Source organism: Cucurbita pepo, chromosome LG01 (assembly GCF_002806865.2).
Source record: "Cucurbita pepo subsp. pepo cultivar mu-cu-16 chromosome LG01, ASM280686v2, whole genome shotgun sequence".
In the NCBI taxonomy this organism is placed as follows: Eukaryota; Viridiplantae; Streptophyta; class Magnoliopsida; order Cucurbitales; family Cucurbitaceae; genus Cucurbita; species Cucurbita pepo.
The window spans coordinates 1,889,901-1,909,401 of NC_036638.1; the positions used below are offsets into that span (position 1 = coordinate 1,889,901).

General features: G+C 34.9%; 5 protein-coding genes across 8 annotated transcripts in view; 3 read left to right on the top strand and 2 right to left on the bottom strand.

Moving 5' to 3' along the window:
• Positions 1–13: 13 nt before the first annotated feature.
• Positions 14–4,358, bottom strand: LOC111780102 (polyadenylate-binding protein 1-like). Of its 2 annotated transcripts, none has more exons than XM_023660400.1 (6): positions 4,084–4,358; positions 3,896–3,998; positions 2,707–2,777; positions 911–1,102; positions 587–714; positions 14–387 (listed from the first exon to the last, which is right to left on the bottom strand). In XM_023660400.1, the coding sequence occupies exons 1-6, from the start codon at positions 4,243–4,245 to the stop codon at positions 342–344; spliced, it is 702 nt and encodes a 233-aa protein (XP_023516168.1). In that variant the 5' UTR covers positions 4,246–4,358; the 3' UTR covers positions 14–341. The 2 variants fall into 2 exon arrangements, with proteins under 2 accessions (XP_023516168.1, XP_023516160.1); XM_023660392.1 differs by having other exon boundaries at positions 2,707–2,780.
• A 991-nt stretch (positions 4,359–5,349) lies between these two features.
• On the top strand, positions 5,350–8,949 carry LOC111776432 (superoxide dismutase [Fe], chloroplastic). The gene is made up of 8 exons (XM_023655871.1): positions 5,350–5,537; positions 6,479–6,550; positions 6,879–7,067; positions 7,436–7,607; positions 7,696–7,799; positions 8,210–8,236; positions 8,367–8,390; positions 8,482–8,949. Exons 1-8 carry the CDS (start codon positions 5,424–5,426, stop codon positions 8,665–8,667), a joined length of 888 nt encoding a protein of 295 aa, XP_023511639.1. The 5' UTR covers positions 5,350–5,423; the 3' UTR covers positions 8,668–8,949.
• Positions 8,950–9,702: 753 nt separating this feature from the next.
• On the top strand, positions 9,703–12,445 carry LOC111809409 (60S ribosomal protein L13-1). Of its 3 annotated transcripts, none has more exons than XM_023695871.1 (5): positions 9,703–9,784; positions 11,166–11,280; positions 11,401–11,534; positions 11,769–11,927; positions 12,018–12,445. In XM_023695871.1, the coding sequence occupies exons 2-5, from the start codon at positions 11,175–11,177 to the stop codon at positions 12,237–12,239; spliced, it is 621 nt and encodes a 206-aa protein (XP_023551639.1). In that variant the 5' UTR covers positions 9,703–9,784; positions 11,166–11,174; the 3' UTR covers positions 12,240–12,445. The 3 variants fall into 3 exon arrangements, with proteins under 3 accessions (XP_023551639.1, XP_023551630.1, XP_023551649.1); XM_023695862.1 differs by having other exon boundaries at positions 9,724–9,825; XM_023695881.1 differs by lacking the exon at positions 9,703–9,784 and adding an exon at positions 9,834–9,853.
• Positions 12,446–13,999: 1,554 nt separating this feature from the next.
• On the top strand, positions 14,000–15,320 carry LOC111790100 (aspartic proteinase CDR1-like). Its single transcript, XM_023670907.1, has 2 exons — positions 14,000–14,590; positions 14,724–15,320. Exons 1-2 carry the CDS (start codon positions 14,000–14,002, stop codon positions 15,318–15,320), a joined length of 1,188 nt encoding a protein of 395 aa, XP_023526675.1.
• A 1,749-nt stretch (positions 15,321–17,069) lies between these two features.
• The window catches only part of LOC111777131 (late embryogenesis abundant protein At5g17165-like), a 5,748-nt gene continuing 3,316 nt past the window's right edge, over positions 17,070–19,501 (bottom strand). Inside the window, exon 2 of the mRNA XM_023656595.1 lies at positions 17,070–17,586. Within this exon, the coding sequence (XP_023512363.1) occupies positions 17,319–17,586 (268 nt within the window). The 3' untranslated portion in view covers positions 17,070–17,318. The remainder of the gene's footprint in view (positions 17,587–19,501) is intronic.

The following is a 19,501-nucleotide window of genomic DNA, read 5'->3' on the forward strand; positions in this document are numbered from 1 at the left end:
GGGGGGGGAGGTCTTCATATCAACTTATAATTACTTCTTAAATAACAAAGAATTCTACGTCATGATCAGTTCCAATTCACCATACAATTTTCTTTCTTTAAAATTCTCTAATGGTTTTTTAGCTCTTCCAGAGCAAACTAAAGAAGCAAACCACAAATCTTAACCCCCACAAGCTAAAACTGGTACCAAGTTCATAAAAAAAACTCGAGTCGGATTTTAAAACATGAATAGAGTACAATCCACACCCTCCAAGTTATAGAGATGGAAATTGAGCCCTTGACGAATGAACTGCTGAACCCGAACAATCGTTTGCGGTAGTAGTACGAGCATTATACACCCTCCTAGTATGGTCTGTACCGCATCGGCCGCCTGAACCTCGGAACCCTTCTGCATAAAGTAAGAAGATAGAAACTTGCATTATAAAGCTGAAAGTAGAAGGAAGTTGATTATTCACTTTTTCAACAAAATATACATAGGAAGTTGATTATTCTGAAGGAGTGCACTTAATGTTTCTGTGTCTGAAAATGAACCATTCACGCAGAAACGTATCATCTTGTGAAAAGAAATATAGTATTTCAGCACTTACCCATAACCATACGAAGGATAAAAAGGTGCATCTGCCATGAAAGGGCGGCGACCTCGAAAGCCATAAGGGTTCGGTCGCCTTCCTCGGTATTGCTTCATGCCAGGGACATTTGTCCTCTTGGCGGAGACCTGCAAAAGGTAACAAAAATCGACTATGGTCAGTAGTAAAACTCTATAATTTATCTAAAATGAGCGTACAAGCTTGGTGAAGTTCAAAAATCGACAACGTCGTTCTCCGCTCCGATATACATTCGCTATTAGGGGCCTATGGGTGAAATAAATTATTAACATAAAGTTCTTACATAAACTGAAGTTTAAAAAATACCTTTAGTTGGCGACCATGCAACTCTGACTCATTCAACAGCAAAGCGTTCTGTACAGCATCAACTTCCACAAACTCAACATAAGCAAATCCTTTGGGGTGACCGAATTTGTCAGTCAAAATCGTGACTCTGTTCACTGTTCCACATGATTGAAAATGCTGTTGAACCTCTTCAGGAGTGCATGCATAGTCAACCTGAAGTAAAAACCACAACACAAAAAAATAAATCTTGTATTGAAATATGACATTGAAAAACCTTGTGAAATAGGGAGAGAGGCAAAAAAGAAAAGTATGCCCAAGGAGAAATAACACTTCAATCCGCCATCCATCAAGACTTTTAAGATTAGGAGCAAGTTAAAGGAAAGATGTCTTTAGAGCCAAATATTAGAAATATTGATAAAATATAATTCCTCGTAACAGCTGATAATGACTCAACATATATTCAATATAAACTTCAAATAAATTGAACACACAATCAGAAAGGTTACACTCTACGAAGGTCCAAAATTTTGATCACTTCTAGAGATTGATCATGCCGATGAATTCTTTCCCCTATACTGATTGGGTTTTATGTCTTTATGGTCAATGATTGCAACATTAAAAGGTTGGGCTAAGCATCAGCATATGGGCACTATGGATAAGAGGTTATTGAGATTTCCGAAAGAGTCTAGTGCCCTATGGGATAAGGTAGTGGTCGTGGTAAGCATATATGAAAAATAAAAGAATTGGGATTTAGAAGAGAGGAAGATTGGAAGTGTGTGTAGCCCTCGGTGGGCGCATTGGCTCCCCTTTTGGCAGGACACGTGAGGGGAAAATCAACATTATTGTTTAAGGCTTTCGAGATTATAAGAGGTTATACAGGGAAAAGAACTAGCAAGTGCAAGAAACTCGGAATGACAGCAGCACCAATTCAAGAAGGGTAGTAACAAGAAGAAACCAGGATAAGTTAGAAATTAGTAAGTTTATTGGAACTTCATTACAAAATAAAAGCAAGGCAGTCAAGGAAGGAGCAATAGCAATTCTTAGGTCCCTTTCCCGAGAGAGCGTCAACAGAGGGAACAGATTGCAAAAGAGATGTCCTAATAAAAATCCTAGCAGAGCAGGACCGAGACCATTTATTCTCACACTACTCTGATACCAACCATTTGCAGAATTTGATCCTTCCTTCATTACAACTTCATGAAGAACTTGCCGACTCAGCTAGCCCGAATATAATATAAACTAGTTGTCACATGGGCATCGACTTTACGAAAATGCTAAAACCTTGTGGATCAACACAGCAAAGACATATGATTGGGGGCTACAGCTATAAAGAAATCCTTTCCAATGGGAAGAGCATGGCTGGGAACAGGTACTAGATTTAGCTAAGTTCCATGGGTCTTCTCGACGTACACTTTCTGTTTTATTAGTTGTGGCAACAGCTCAACAATTTTCCACAAAGAAAAACGGAAAAAAAAAAAATACGAGTTAATTTTTTCAAGTTCAAAATATTATAATTTGTGGCGCAGTATTCCCTAATGATAATTGTTTTATCTTTTACATTTCTTGTCTGAAATTACTCTTTAATGAAAGACTGTCACTCAAAGTAAAAGATTTTTTTTATAAAAAAAAAGTTCTTCAATATTTTTATTCCGGTACTTAGATAATTCGAATATAAATAGTAAATACCAATCCATGGTTGTTAGATGACTAAAGAGAAACGAAAAGGAGACCAATGCTAAAGATGTAATACTATAAATGTGTACGGAAAAAACTTCAATGTTAAAATGACAGTGAATGAAAAGGGTGATAAATCTCACATTACCAACGTATACCGATCGAGCATCTACTTCCTCCTTTTCAGCCTGAGTTGCAGAGGTACTGGATGAATCTTCTTACATGTTAAAAGGAACACGAGTTAGTTACAAACAAATGAAAAATCCTAAAAAGATTGTTAACCAAAGTATGAGATAAAACTTCCACTGATTAATATACTTCTAACCACCAAAAAGAAGATAAATGATAACAAGAAAAGTAGTATAATCAGAGAACAATCCTATTAGAGTATCTAATGAGCAGACATGCACATGCCACATAGAACACATTCATCTTGCTAAAAATTCGTACCGTTTTGACAGCATAGGAAATAAGAGGACATTAAAACAATCAATTTGTTTTGTTAATAAAGTGAAAATTATTGCCCAAATATGACAATTAAAGCAACATAATTGTGAAAAAAAGAAGTTCCAGATTCAAATAGCATAAATAAGAAAAGAGAGACAACTTAACTTTAGTTCCACCCGGATGAAAGACGAACGTTATAAGAAATTTGTCAAATACCATCAAAATACAGAAAGTCCTGAAAACTTTCTGGTTGATTTATAAAATAAACGACAAAAAAACTCGAGACTACAAAGAAAAAATCTAAGAACGCTATGCACCCATTGGACATAACAATGCTAAATAACACTTCATGAACTTCAATATTTCCTAGATCTAACGATCTTTTCTTTTCTCTTCCCCAGAAACCGAACTTTGAAGATGTTTGTCGAAAACTAACGGGACTTCGACTGTTTATAAAAAGTGACAACGTTCATAAAACTCTTAGGTTAGTTTAGTATAAAACTCTTTGGTAAGTTAGGCATTTAACCTCATCTAGACCATACTTCCCACAAGGGCTCTCAACCAATTTAAGAAGCCTTCTATTTATACTATCCGACAACCTTGTGTTATCACAAAACTCTCCTACTTACCCACTAAATCACTTCAATAAGGTTCAGCCCTAACAGATCTTGGAACTTCATGAACTTGATTCACAGTTTGCAACTTAAATTCACTCTCTTCGATATGCAAACATGTGATAAATGTTAAGACTAGGCTCATCCAGGCAACTTAAATCCTCCCACCGCCATTAAAAACCGGTAAAAATTAAGCCTTAAGCCAAGCCAAGATCAATAAAAGAAATCAAGAACTAACTTACTGAAATACAGAGATAAAAAAGGAAGATACCTTGAACAGCGCCCATCTCTTTCTCAACCTTGGCCTGCATTTCCCGAAGAGCACCGGCCTCCTCCTCGATCTCTTTAAGCCTCCTCTTCATGTCCTCCAAGTCCTGAACAGTTCGAAAATACAGTGAATCAGAGACGAAACTCCGTGAAAAGGGCTCGGAAAAAACAGAGAAGAACTCGAGAAGCTACCTTCGAGTTGGCGTTAGTAGGCTCGGCATCGTCGTAGCCTTCTTCGTCAGCCCTACCAGAGGACATATCGAGGTCAGCATCCATCTCGGCGTCGTCGGGAATATCGCCGCCATAGACTTCGTGTTCGTGCTCGTGCTCGTCGTAGTTGAAATTATGCTCCATCTCCGCCTCCCTCCGGTGGCCCCTCGATCGCTGGTTGGTATGTGTATTTTGTCTACTGGTTCCCAATTGCTGAAGATTAGGTTTCGGATCCTGTCTGTGACTCTGGATTTCATATTTGTGCTGCTTTTTTCACCATTATTATTATTATTTTAAAAAATATATATTATTCATTTACTTTCAATATTTATAAAATAAAATTTAAAAAAAAAATATTCCACCATTAAACCATCTTAAAAAAATATCTTATTTTTCAAAGATCTTCGCCACTAATAACACGTAAAATGTTACAGTGGACCGTTAAACATCCATAGATCTTCGCCATTAATAACACGTAAAATGTTGAACTGGACCGTTGAACTTCCATAAAATTTACTTTACGCGAGACGTGGCTAGTGAGACAAACCAGTTATTCCAAAAATACCCCTACTCAAAATATATATTTAAAAAAAATACTGGTTACTTCGTATTGGATAGACAAAACACGTATTAAGATTTGAATGAAACACCGTGTGTTCACAATCTTGGTACAACAACACAATTTCACTTTACGTCATGTATTCGTCGGTACAACTTTTTCACTTACGACAAATCAAATAAAAACAATATTAATTGAGATTATCTGCTAAAATTTAAGAAAAAATATTATTTGTCGTTAAATTAAGAAAGAAAATGGGTTAAAATATGGAGAGAAGAGTGCATCGTAAACTAATATGATTTTTTTTTAATTATTTTGTTTATTTGTTAAAAGTTAGAAGGTTTAGTCTCGTCCTTTTGTCAATAGAAATCGGTTGAATATATGTAAATAAATATTATAGTAAATATTTAAATATTAAATTATAAATATCTTCAAAAATACTTAATAATTATTTTTTAAAATTATAATATTTATGTTGATCTTTCATAAATATTTTAAAATGATTATTAGTTGAAGGTTTTTTATTTATTTTTATTTATTTAATTAAATGTTTTTGGTGCATTTTTTAAAATATTAATGAAAAAAAATATTGTTATCACGAGATATATATATATATATTATTTATTTATTTATTTATTTATTTATTAGAGTAAAATAAATTGGGCTAAGAGTCAGAAGCCCAGTCCAGAATTTGCCTAGATAAGTTCATATGCGACGGCCTCTCGTTTCAGTTACATTGATAATTTGATCGGGAGAGACGAATATGGCATCTATCGCTCTGTCACCTTCCACTATACCAGGGCAAAATCAACTTCTCCGTTCAAGCTTCCACGGGAGCGCGCTGACAACATCCGCCATTTCTCTTACCTCAAACAAGGTTCACTTTAATTTTACTTTTATCATATAATTAAAATGTACGATGAATTCCCATTTCGATACCATTGGTTGGTTTGATAGGTATTTCTGCAAATAATGATTGGTTTGATCGGTATTTCTGCAATAAAGTGATAGAATATGTTGATAGGTTGAATGTATGTACGTGAACATGTATATCACATGATCTTGAGACAATGAAAGTGTAGTCCTAATGGTTTTGAGAATTAGGTTTGATAAAATCTCACAAATAGTCATTCTGGTTACTGTAATAAAACTAAGAAAACTCAGAGGACGAATTCTAAATTTTAAAATTATTATAACTAAATTTTAACTCTCTCGTGTTCCGCATTATGGATCATCTACTATTCTATGTTCTTCTCAAAAGTTTGTCAATTCCTATGTTGTGCGGAGCTGAGCATTTGATATTCGTTGGGATCAAGCTTTTCCACTGCAGGCCTTGTGCAGTAAACCCCCTACGGGCGGTCATCCGTGGGTAGTCCCCACAAACCTTTTGGGAGGAGGGGTATTCTTGTGTGTAAGCATAGCATTTTTGGTTGAACCCGCCCAACCCAACTAAGAAGAACCGAATCTGACAGACACATCTTTTTCGTTCTGGGAGGGTACTATACTATAGGCATCAAATTTGAAATTCAACTAGAAAATGCTAGAAGAAGAATGTATTGTACAATTGGCAATGTTATGAATGTATTGTACAGATTAAATTTAACATCATCAATTGTTATCAGCTTAAGATTTTGGGTTTAAATTTAACATCATCAATTGTTATCAGCTTAAGATTTTGGGTTTAGTGTTTATTTAGCATTATTATTGTCTGGAGAAGTTCTAAATTATGTGTAATTTAAGCCCACTGGCGAGCTTTTTGATGTTATGGATGCAAATGCAGTAGAACTAAGCTTGAACTATTTTTTATGTTTGAAACAGATACATCATGTTTCAAAGACTTGTCTCAAAATCACTGCAAAGTTTGACCTGAAGCCTCCTCCATATCCTCTGGTATGTCTGCATTTACTATAGTTCAATTTATATTGTTCTCTTGATTAATTCATTTACGAAAGTTTAGAGGTTCATTATTATTATTATTATTATTATTTATTTTATATAGGAATGAAAATTTAGGGCTTGAATTTATTTAGTAATGGTGAATTCACCATAACCCATATAATAACTATAATAATTAATCGTATGTAACACTCTATTAATCTAAATTTATAATACAATGTTTTATTCTTTTTATAGAAATGCCAAAAAACAACTTTTAGAAGATTCACTATATAAACTTATGAATAGTACTAGCTCTTACTTCTACAAACTGTCTTCATAGGATGCTTTGGAACCACATATGAGTCGTTCAACCCTCGAATATCATTGGGGAAAACACCACAGAGCTTATGTGGACAACCTAAACAGACAGATTGAAGGAACTGAGCTGGATGAACTGTCACTAGAAGATATCATTCTTAAAACATATAACAAAGGTGATTTACTTCCACAGTTCAACAATGCAGCACAGGTACATACTCTTCACATAATTACCGATATCGATCTAATCGGTTTTTCATGAGATAGTAGGATTATGAGTAAATAGCGAATTGTAGTTTGATGATCGATGTTGTTTTATGGTTTAAATCTTATTTTAGTTCATGAGCTTTCGTGTTTATTTTATTTTGGTCTCTAAACTATCATAGATTAGTTTTCAAATGTACGTATATTTTCATGAAATGATTATTGATAAATAGTTTTTCTTACGAAGTTTTAAGGACCAAAATAAGATTTAAACTCCCGTTAATTTGGAAAATTCTCTCAATGTGGACTAACCCCGGTTTCGAGAAATATATCACATTGAAATCCCATAACACCTTCGTAACTGCTAATTTGTAGATCTGGAACCATGATTTTCTGTGGGAGTCCATCAAACCTGGGGGAGGGGGAAAGCCAACAGGGGAACTCCTAGAACTGATTGAAAGAGACTTTGACTCTTTTGAAAAGTTTTTGGAAGAATTCAAGTCTGCTGCAGCAACGCAGTTTGGTTCTGGTTGGGCTTGGCTTGCATGTGAGTCAAATTACTTGGTTTATTTTCCCTCGTACTTGTATTTATATCAATCAATTCTGCTAAGTTGGGTAACATTCCCTCTTTTTAGATAAGGATAACACAATTGGCCATCCACGTCCATCAGAGAAAGACAGAAAGCTTGTAATTCTGAAGAGTCCTAATGCTGTTAACCCCCTCGTTTGGGACTATGCTGTGAGTATTACACCATTTTTTCCCCAATAACAAAGGAAAAGAAAAAAAGAAAAAAAGTATAAACAGAGGAAGCATCAATTGAGTTAGAGAAATAATGAGTTGACATGTAACTTAAAAGTTCGTGTTCTTATATTTTGAATGTTAGTTCATTGTCTTGTCTGAAAAGAGAACCACATAGAAAAGTTGTTCGTTTGACCATTTTGAACATAACTTAGTTGGCTAAGGCATATACTCTCGATTAATAGGTCAAACGTTCGAATTCCCCTGTATACTATTAAAAAAAGGAAGAAAAAAAAAGAAACATTTTGGGTAGATATAAGCAAACTATGTACTATAAAACTTCAAGGTCAAACTTTCCAGTTTGAAATAGTTATTTAACCTTATTTTATTTGGCCTTTTCTTTTTTACAGCCACTTCTTACCATTGACGTTTGGGAGGTAATTGATTATATATTATAATCTTTTTTCTTTTATTTTTCCCTGTCGGGTTTTTGGGGTGGGATGTGGGTCATGTATACTTCTTTCAGTGATTGCTAATGCTGTGATTTTTTGGATTTGATCTCAACAGCATGCTTATTACCTAGACTTCCAGGTTAGACTTTACCTGACCTTATGGCTTATATATATCTTGCTCTTTCAACTCGTATGTCCTTATAACGTCGTTAAAACCGTTCGTTTTGCAGAATCGACGACCCGATTATATATCGACCTTCATTTCAAACCTCATATCGTGGGAAGCCGCAGACTTAAGGCTACAGAAAGCCAAGGTCGAAGCTGCTGAAAAAGCAAAGGAGAAAGAGAAGAAAAAGACCGAAGATAGCGACACCGACAGCAGCAGTTCAAGTGAGTCGGATTCGGATTCTGAATAAACATGGCTTCTCTTGTTTACAGTGTTCGTAAATGTGCACATTATATGTTCCTCGCTTCGTTTGGATGCATTTCACTGTTGTCTGTTATAGTTGATTGCTGTGCTCTAAGTCTTATGGCTTGTTGCTGTGATCAGTTTGTAGACTTTGAGTTGTTTTGCTGTGAAGTGGAGGAGGGAGTGTGTAATTTTGTAGCTTTGAGTGAATAATGCAACCGAACTAGACCATCGGACCTTTTACTTCGGTTCAGATGTCTGGAAATAAAATGTCTGAAAATTAAATAAATGTAGCTAGTGTTGCACAAAAAATGATGTCAAAATTTCATATAAATAGACTTTTATTAAGTTAAATTATTAAAATAGCTTTAACCAATCAAATTTTAATTTAATTTTCATTCTTGTAGACTATAAATAATATGCCTTAAATTTTAGGTTTTTGAATTTATTTTCGAACCAATATTAATAATCATTTTTAATAAATTTATATAAAAAGATTAATTATAATTAAGTATTATAATTATACATATTATAGTTAAAAATTAAAATACCATGTATAGCGAGTAAATGATTATGTGACAGGAATAATAATAAAATTTAAATTTAAATTTAAAACTCAATACAAATATGGGTATCTAAAAATATACGAATAAAATATCTAAAAAAAACATATTATTAAATGATTTATAAAAATATATTTAAGAACTAAACCTTCCACATGTATCTTTAAATATTCGTGTATTTATTTATTTTTATAAAGAATAATCACATAAATATAAATATGTAAACAAATCATATATAAAATTCTTTTAACCTTATTTATTAACTTACACTACTATTATACATATAAAAGAAAAATAATTAATTTTGTCCAAAAAATAAATGCATTATTAATAATTAATTTTAGGGACTATATATTTGCATTTAAAAAAATAAGTATAAAAAATAAAAAATGTTTTATTGATTTATTTAAAAGAAAAGGGCTGAGCCCAATCATATATAAATATTGGGCCAGCCCAAGTTAGAGACTAACCTAGGGTTTCTTCAAATATACGAGGGTTCCGGCTAGCTAAGATTCAGTGGCTGGAAGTTGAAAGAGAAGGGTCACTCTGCTCCGCCGCGTTGTAAGTTTTCGCCGCCTTGCATTTCTCCCCATCTCCGATCGGTTTCTCCTCTTCTCGTTCTCATTGAATGTTGTGATTCGAAAGGCTTTTCATGATTATGTTTTGGTTGGATTTTGAATATGTTTTAATATTTTGAATATAAACTGTACTGTACGTCTTTAGTTGCGAGTTAATTCATCTCGATTCGCTTCCTGCGATTTCATTCCACGATTCAAGTATCTTTCATGGAGTTTACCATTTGACACCATAACTCATATATGATGTTTACCCCTATCAATTTGAGGGGGGAAATAAGTCAGTCTTCCGCATTCATATGCTCGATTCAAGTATCTTTCATGGAGTTTACCATTTGACACCATAGCTCATATATGATGTTTTGTTCTGTATTTTGTTGTCTTTGGTTTTCCAGATCTTTAATACGTGCGGATGTTTTGTTTGTAGTTTCTTTTGAGCAGTTTCGTTGTAGTAATTGTATCGGTTCTCTTTTTGTTTTGTTCTATTTTCGTTTTCTGGATATCTGTTTGGGTTTTCTTTAGTACCATTTGTCTCGCATTTCGGAGTTGTTTTTGCGCCTCGTACTTCCTACTATTGTTTCTCGAACGGTTTTATCTTCTGCTTGGTTGGAGTAGATAAGGCCGTTGGTTTTGTTTCAATACCGCGTTTCATATAGTGGTGAATGGACCTTTTTTGCAACGGGTAATTGGATTATCATTGGTCATTGCGACCTTCTGAATTTGGTTTGAAGAAAGGACCTATTTTAGTACCACTGTGTTTTTTAGTGTGGTGTATGTGTGTATAAACTGACGCCGAAACATTTTATAGGTTGAAAATAGAATCAAACAAATCCAAACTGTTTAAATTTATTCAAATTTAATTCAAGTGACCATTATCGGTTGTATACGTGATCTGCATGTATATTTCATACTTACCTCCATTGAATCGTTATTTTTTAATTGTGGATCCTTTATTTAGTTTTTAATTTTCTTTGTAGTGTTAGTTTGTTTGATATGTTTGTTCTTAACATTACGAAGTTGAAGAAAATTTCATTTAATTTCAGTGTTTTTATATTCTGTATGGTTAATCCAAGTTTTGTTTCAGTTGCTGGTTAAAATATGACTTTTGATGAACTGGTTTAATAATTGATGGAAATTTAACATGTTTCCTCTTCTATTTTTTGTATGTTCTTGTTTCTCACACCTGTTAACGAATTGGGTTCAATCATTAGCACCTAGAAAAACATTTTCATGAATGATCTCATTATATGGATATTGTTATTCTCAAATTTTGAGCCGAAATAGTTGGTGTAATGGATTCACTTAGATTTCTTTCCCTGCGCACCTTGTATCATTTTGTTTGAGACTGTTCCCTTCTGCTTTGTTAGAGGTAAAAAATGAAGCACAACAATGTTATCCCAAGCGGCCACTTTAGGAAGCACTGGCAGAACTATGTCAGGACCTGGTTCAACCAGCCTGCCAGGAAAACCAGAAGAAGAAATGGTTAGTGTGTGTGTGTTTTATATGTTTTCTTACTTGAACTTTAGTTGGGTGTTCATCACTTTGACTTAGGATTTACCTTAGATTTTGAATTCTGAATATTATCTTGGTGAATCTACTTAGCCCGTCAGGAGAAAGCCGTGAAGAACTTTCCCCGCCCAACTGCTGGACCACTCCGCCCAATAGTTCATGGTCAGACATTGAAGTACAACATGAAAGTGAGGGCTGGTAGGGGCTTTTCCCTGGAGGAGTTGAAGGTATCCGGTCTTTCCCCCCCCCCCTCTATTTTTAGTTTCTTTCGTCCTTAGCCTGACCTCCACTCGAATGAATGGAAGTCTTCACGGTGGAATTTTTTGTTGGATTCTTAACATTGCTCACATCTATTTTGTGCCTTTTGATTCTGTTACTGTCACTGTGAAGGTTTTATCTTTAAAAACTCTGGTTCTATATCATTTATATAGTATCTCAATCATCAACGGTTTGCTCTCTAGGCTGCTGGTATCCCCAAGAAACTAGCACCAACAATTGGAATTGCAGTTGACCATCGCCGTAGGAATCGCTCTCTTGAAAGTCTACAGGCTAATGTTCAGAGGCTGAAGACATACAAGGCTAAGGTGGTCGTCTTCCCAAGACGTGCCCGCAAATTCAAGGTCAGTTTACTAAAATAATAAGACTTAGGTTGAATGTTATCAACTGCGTTTTATGTACTCGAGGGGTTCATGACACCATTTTGTCTTCAGGCTGGTGATTCTACTCCTGAGGAGCTTGCAAATGCCACCCAAGTCCAAGGACCTTACCTGCCTATTGGACGTGAAAAGGCACCGGTCGAGCTTGTCAAGGTCACTGAAGAGATGAAATCATTCAAGGCATACGACAAGCTACGTATTGAGAGGACAAACGAACGACACGTTGGTGCTAGATTGAAGAGGGCAGCAGAGGCCGAGAAGGAAGAGAAAAAATAGATTGCTAGAGCAACTGTTTAGAGGTCGTTCTATTTTCCTAATTTTGGTGTTTTTCTTCCATATTTTGGATTTGACACATCTTCTGGACCTAATTTGGTAGATTAAAGTTTTTGAGGTCATGGATTTTACGGTTATTGGCCTTGGTTTTGGTGTTGTACTATCGTTACTTTATTTGTGCTTTATTGCATTCAAATGGCCTTGCAATATCTTCTTTTGATTTGATAATTGGGATGAGATCCATTTGTGATAAAAACTATTTCAAATAAGCATAGCAAATTATAAGCCTATTAATAATATACTGATATTAAAGATATATTTTGTGTAAATAAATAAAAGCTTTCAAATCACTATTAATATATACCAAATTAATAGCCTAGCGGGAGTAATAAAAACTATTTCAATTAACTCAACGTGAAAATAAAAATAAAATGCGTCCAATACATTTAACCATTTTTGCTTGAATTCTAAAATTTGAACACGTGGCGCATTCCGAGTGGTGAGGCGTGCAACGCACGCTAGGCGATGCGCGTCAGGCAAGCAGATTCGGGTTGGCTCGAGTCCGAACCGTCTCTCTACACGCGACCCGGTAGCACACGAACCGAACCGACGCTCCGATCCGGTAGCTGCCCCGCGACTGCGTGGGAAGTCGCGCGTGTAGAAGCTGCGCGTAGGAAGCCCTTCATGGCGCGTGTAGTGCGTGAGTACTTGTTTTTGTTTGGCCTCCGTTTGATTGAGTTCTGTATTGACCCTATTATTAAGAAAATTTCATAATTTTTGAAATCCTTCCCGCCAAGAAACTCGAGTTTGAAAAGTAATCATTTGGATTCTCATAAGCAGTACTTATAGAAACCGCTTAGAATAAACATGTATGCTATCATACCGATAAACTTGAAAGGATTAAAATATGTTTTAAAATAATTTTGAACTTGAAATGATTTTAACAATTTTGAAGTTACTTGGTTTGATTTGATATGAGTTTTTGTTTAAAAATTGAAAATAACTTTTTCCAATAGTACTATTAACTATTAACATACTCGTGTTCTATTCTTTTATTTTACGTTTTTTTGGCTAGTTTATTAAATATTTCTTTTGATAGAATTAAAGTTATAATTAATAATAACAAACATTAATTAATTAATTACCATATATATATAGGTAAAATTTAAAAGTTTATATAATTTTATTTATTTCATTAATTCTAAGATAATTATTAAAATAGAATATAAATATTCTTATAATTAAATATTTTTCATTACATTATTTAGATGAAAATATAATTTATAAATAATAAAATAAATAAATGTATATAAAATTTTAATTAATTATCGAGCAATACCTTAAATTTATTTAATTAGTTAAATTAAATAAAAGATTTTATTCTTAATAATCTTACATTTATTTGTAGTCAAATACTATTTTTTTTTTTAAAATTACCCTACATAAATAAGTTAATTTTAAAAGTTTACATAAAACGATAATTATTAAAATAGACTCAGAAATATACATATAATTAAATATTTTTCTTTACGTTAGTTAGATTAAAACTAAATTTAATAAATGGTTGGAAATATGAAAATGAGTAAATAGAAATAACTAAATCAATACTTAAATAACATTCTATTTTTATATTAAAAAAACAGTGAACGTTACCAAAAAACGGCCATCCTTTCTTATTTCCTACGTACTAATTTCAATTTCCACGTCATTATCTCTCTCACCAGTATAAATAAAACAAAGAAATTTAAAATCCATGCAATCCCATGGCGCCTACCATATTTCTCCTTCTCGCACTATTTTCCATCGTCGAGTCCACCGCCGGCGAAGGCAGTGGTCTCAAGCTGGAACTCATCCGCCACCGTCTCTCACCTGAAAACATTTCACCGATGGCAGCCAAATCACAAATTTGGCCGGAAACCAGCCAATTTATAGTGAAAATCGCTGTTGGAACGCCGCCAACGGAGGTGCATGCAATCCTCGACACTGGCAGTGATTTATTTTGGGCTCAGTGTCGTCCATGTGCGAAATGTTACCGGCAAACGAATCCGATTTACGACCCTTCGAAATCGTCAACCTTTCGAACCCTTTCTTGCAAGTCGCCGCAGTGCCATTTGTGGGGATCTGGTGCGGCGTGTTCCGGCACCAACACATGTAAGTACGGCTATGGGTATGGAAGCGGATCTACGCAGGGAGAATTGGCGACTGAAAAAATGGCTGTAACTTCGAGGTCTGGAGCGACGACGCCATTTTCGGGGGTGGTGTTTGGTTGCGGACATAATAATAGTGGAACGTTTAATGCGAATGAAATGGGATTGATCGGATTTGGAAGAGGAGCAGTTTCCTTCGTTTCTCAAGTATATATATATTTATCACTTTCAATTATTATTATTATTTTTAAAAACATTCGCATTAAATATTGAATTATATTCTTATTCAAATAACTATAAAGTTCAAAACCTTATAGTTAATGTAAATTCATATTCACAGATAGGTCCATCGGTTGGTGGCAGAAAGTTCTCCCTTTGTCTGATGCCATACAACACCGACCCGAGAATCTCAAGTAGCCTCTCTATCGGGTCGGGTTCTGAAGTTAAAGGACCCGATGTCTTCACAGCCCAACTCGTTCGAACATCCGACCAGACATCTTACTCTCTCACTCTCAAGGGAATCTCTGTCGGAAAAACCTTCGTTCCGTACAGTACGTTGGGACCTCCGGCCAAAGGGAACGCAATTCTCGATACCGGCACGCCGCCAACTCTCCTCCCCAAAGAATTGTACGGACGATTGGCTACTGAAGTTCGGCGACATATCCCGTTGAAGCCCATTGACGATACTCTTTGCTACAAAGGTAATTTGGGGAATTTGGTGATAACTCTGCACTTCGACGGCCACGTGGATCTGCGATTGAGTACGGCTCAGACTTTCAATAAGATGCCGGATGGGTCCTTTTGCTTCAATGCGATGGGCGTTGATGACAAGGACGCACTCATTGGGAATAGTATGATGTCAAATTTTTTGGTTGGGTATGATATTGACAATATGACGGTGTCGTTTAAGCCCACTGATTGCACCAAAATTGGTTGAGAGTTTTTGGGCCTATGAAAACAATAAGCTATTTTATAACTATTATTACTTTTCTCGAATACACTTTTAATGTGACATTAAGTTTGTTTTATTCATAAAATTTGGAAAGCATTTATTAATACAAGTTTTTTTTATTTGTAGTTCACCATCGTGTCATAATCATACACATATTATAAACTATACTAATAGATGTCACATTGAGTTAGCAAAAAAAAAAAATTATAAACTATACTACTAAATGTCACGAACATGCCATAATCATACACAAATTATAAACTAACTACGATTTAGGTTGAATGTTATCAACTGCGTTTTATGTCCTCGAGGGTTCATGTCACCATTTTAGCTTCAGGTGATTCTACTCTTGAGGAGCTTGCAAATGCCACTCGAGTCCAAGTACCATACCTACGTATTGGACGTGAAAAGGTACCGGTCGAGCTCGTCAAAGTCACTGAAGAGATGAAATCATTCAAGGCATACGACAAGCTACGTATTGAGAGGACAAACGAACGAGACGTTGGTGCTAGATTGAAGAGGGCAGCAGAGGGGAGACGGAAGAGAAAAAATAGATTGGTAGAGCAACTGTTTAGAGGTCGTTCTATTAAAGCATAAATGAAAGTGAATTTCTAACGCTCAACATGTTGTACTACGTCCAAACAAAAATACCCAATTTTTAAATATATGAAAGTGGGAGGGTGAAATTGTAATAATATTAGAGTCTAGGGGTGGACTGTGCAATTCGCCCAATTGAAAATTAGTATATATAGGATTTAAACGGAGGCAAAATTGATAGATAAATAGGCGGGAAACTCGAGGGAGGAAGGGAGCGAAGCAGCGGCCGGTGGAATCATCCGCTGCTAGCTCTCGTCTTCCTCATTCCAGACTGCGGCGGCGGCGGCGGCGGCGAACTTCAACCTTATCAGAAACTCTGTAAGCTCTCTCTTCCTCTCTTTGCTGTTGCACGATTTCTGGAATCCGCTTGCAAGAAGAATGTAAGGCTTCGCTTTCTTTTTTAAAGTTTATCGAATCATTGTCCGGAAGTATCGTCTCCTTGTTGCCTTTTGTCTTTGCACGTCCAGGTTACGGCCGCATAGTTCAACCGTGTTTTAGCAACTCCATAAGCTCTGTCTCTGCTGTTGCAAAGTTTTTGGAATCGGCTGTGGAGAAATAACAAGAAAGTAAAGCTTCATTTTCAACTTGAAGTTAATCAAATCATTTCGAATCTCTGCTCATTCAGAATGCTAATTTCAGGTTTGGATTTCTACTATTCGCTTGCACGTTGCAACACTTGTTTTGCATTTATTGAAGAATGTTTCTATCACACTCTGTATCGATTGATACGGTTGGATGAAGAAAGTCCTACATCGGTTAATTTAGAGAATGATCATGAATTTATAAATAAAAAACTCTCTCCATTGGTATGAGTGAGACCCAAAGCAAAGTCACGAGAACTTATGCCCTAAACTCTTGTAGTTATTAGGTTGTTTTTACAAAATGTCATCGGGAGGAGCTCTTCTGTAATTATTTTATAATATTTATCTATACAACTTATTTAAATGCATATTTAAGATAAAAGAAAACTTGTCCTGTGACTTTTAAATTCAGAAAACAATTTAGTAAAAGAATTTTGATAAACAATTTTTTAAAACATGTAACAAAACAATCCTTGGGTATCTGTTGCTTCTCTAAGTCTTTCCTTTTTTTTTTTTTTTTTAATAAAAAAAAAGTTTATTGCGTATTATTCTAGGTTGGATGAGGAATAGTTATAAACCTGCACTAAAGCATCATAGTCAAAATAAAGTTTGGTAGAATAACTTATAACAAGCTGAGGCGAAGCATCCTAGCCAGATTGCCTCAACCTCAAGTAACTCAAGACTCCAAACCCTTAGTACAGCAACACAAACAACCATCTCCTTTATTTAGTACCTTTTTAGTTGGCTACTTTGTTGTCTACTTTCGGATGGCCAGAAGAACAACAATGCCTTATTATGGCCGGCCCTAAAACCCGTGGGGTTTCTCGGAATCCTCCAGACTGGTTGGTCGGAACCACGCCTTTTCCTCCTCCGCAGCAGCGTGGTTGCCACCATCTGCAGCACGGCTTCCCGCCACTGCAGTAGGCTGATCGACCTCTGGCCCAAAAACGCCGGTGTGTGGATGAGGAGCCCAGTACTTTTCAGCAACTTGAGGCTGAATCACATCATCAGGGACTATGCTTGGTCGGACTTGTTCGTCGGGGTTTTTGTCATACGCTGAGGTGTGAGCTGCCCTGTTAAGAATGAGATAGAAAAATATAATTGGGAAGGTGTATATTATCATTGATATTGATATCCTTTAAATAGGATACAAGCCGGTACAAATGAGGAAAATATAAAATAATTAAATACTAGAATAAAATAAAATATACTATAAATCTAACCATAAATGGAAGAATATTAAGATATAATATCTAGGATATATTCCATAAATAATATATCTCAACACTCCCCCTCAAGTTTGAGAGTGTATGTTAATCACGTCCAACTTGTCTTTAACTTGTCTTTACTGTAGGTCAATAACACCCAAGTTGTCTTTCACTCTTGTCTTCTCAGTAATGAAAATATCCGTAAAAAAAAACCGCCTTTGATTGGTTTGCATTTTTAGACTTTCAAGAAATTATTGAATTTTCAAGAAAGATGCAAGACTCAGAAGTAGGCCGCCTTTGATTGGTTTGCATTTTTAGACTTTCAAGAAATTATTGAATTTTCAAGAAAGATGCAAGACTCAGAAATAGACCGCAATGATTGACTCGAGGATTGGTAACTTGTCCCATTTAATTTGATTTGGAACAAGTGAATATCCTCCCTGATCACTTCTCGGTCCATGCATAAATGCTTTAGAAATAGACTGCAATGATTGACTCGAGGATTGATAACTTGTCCATTTAATTTGATTTGGAACAAGTGAATATCCTCCCTGATCACTTGTTGGTCCATGCATAAATGCTTTAGTGGATAATGACACCAAGATCGGTGCTTTGGATCACTTGAGAGGCTGTGAAAGAAAATACGAACATCTTGAATTTGTCACCTTAGAGCTTGGTGAGAAATTTGAAGATGCTTATAACGTATTCTTGATATTGGATGATTGACGATGGTAAAGACTTCACTGATTGGTTAGGGTTTGGCTTTAGGTAATACTCCCCTTGGACTCAGAGTCCAAGGGGGTATTAGGAATACCACGATCGATGCTTTGATATTAGGAATATCAAGATCGGTGCTCTGATACCATGTTAAGAATGAGATAGAAAAATATAATTGGGAAGGTGTATATTATCATTGATATTGATATCCTTTAAATAGGATACAAGCCGGTACAAATGAGGAAAATATAAAATAATTAAATACTAGAATAAAATAAAATATACTATAAATCTAACCATAAATGGAAGAATATTAAGATATAATATCTAGGATATATTCCATAAATAATATATCTCAACATGCCCTCCTGTTTCAGGTTTGTTTTTCATTCCCATTAATAATAATATATAGTAACCAAAAAAAAAATTGTGAAAGAAAAATTCATTAGCTTTTTCCGACTAATTTCATCATTTGATATAAATTAAAGTTGCCTAGTATATATATGTTATGGTAATTAGTTAATGAAAAGTTAAATTGAGTAAAACTATTTTAGCTTAAGGACTGAAAGAAGTATATTATAAAATTAAGGAAGTAAATGATATGGGTTTCAATATAGATATAAAGTCAAGACAATCAATCAAATAGTAAGGTAATATTGAAACAATGTTAGAAATTAAAATAGAACATTGAAAAGTGAAACGAGAAAAAAGGTAATAGGTTTTAAAGACCAAAGCAAAGTAAGCATAAGAATTTTATACTTTAATTCTAAAATGAGAATTAATAATTTGTGTAAAGAATTATAATTGATAATGCATGGACCACAGGTAAGATGATAAAAAGATCCAAAGCATATGCTAAGGACAAAGACAAAGGAGAAAATGGCAATTATATTTATAATTGACTTTTTGTAATACTACCTAACTGATCAATTCCAAATGATAAGAACAACGCTGTCCTACCCAGCAACTTGATACAAAGTCGCATAAAAAAATGGGTTTAGGCATATTATTTAAGTTCTGATATTATAATATTTTCTTCAACACATTACCTAATATTTTTAAA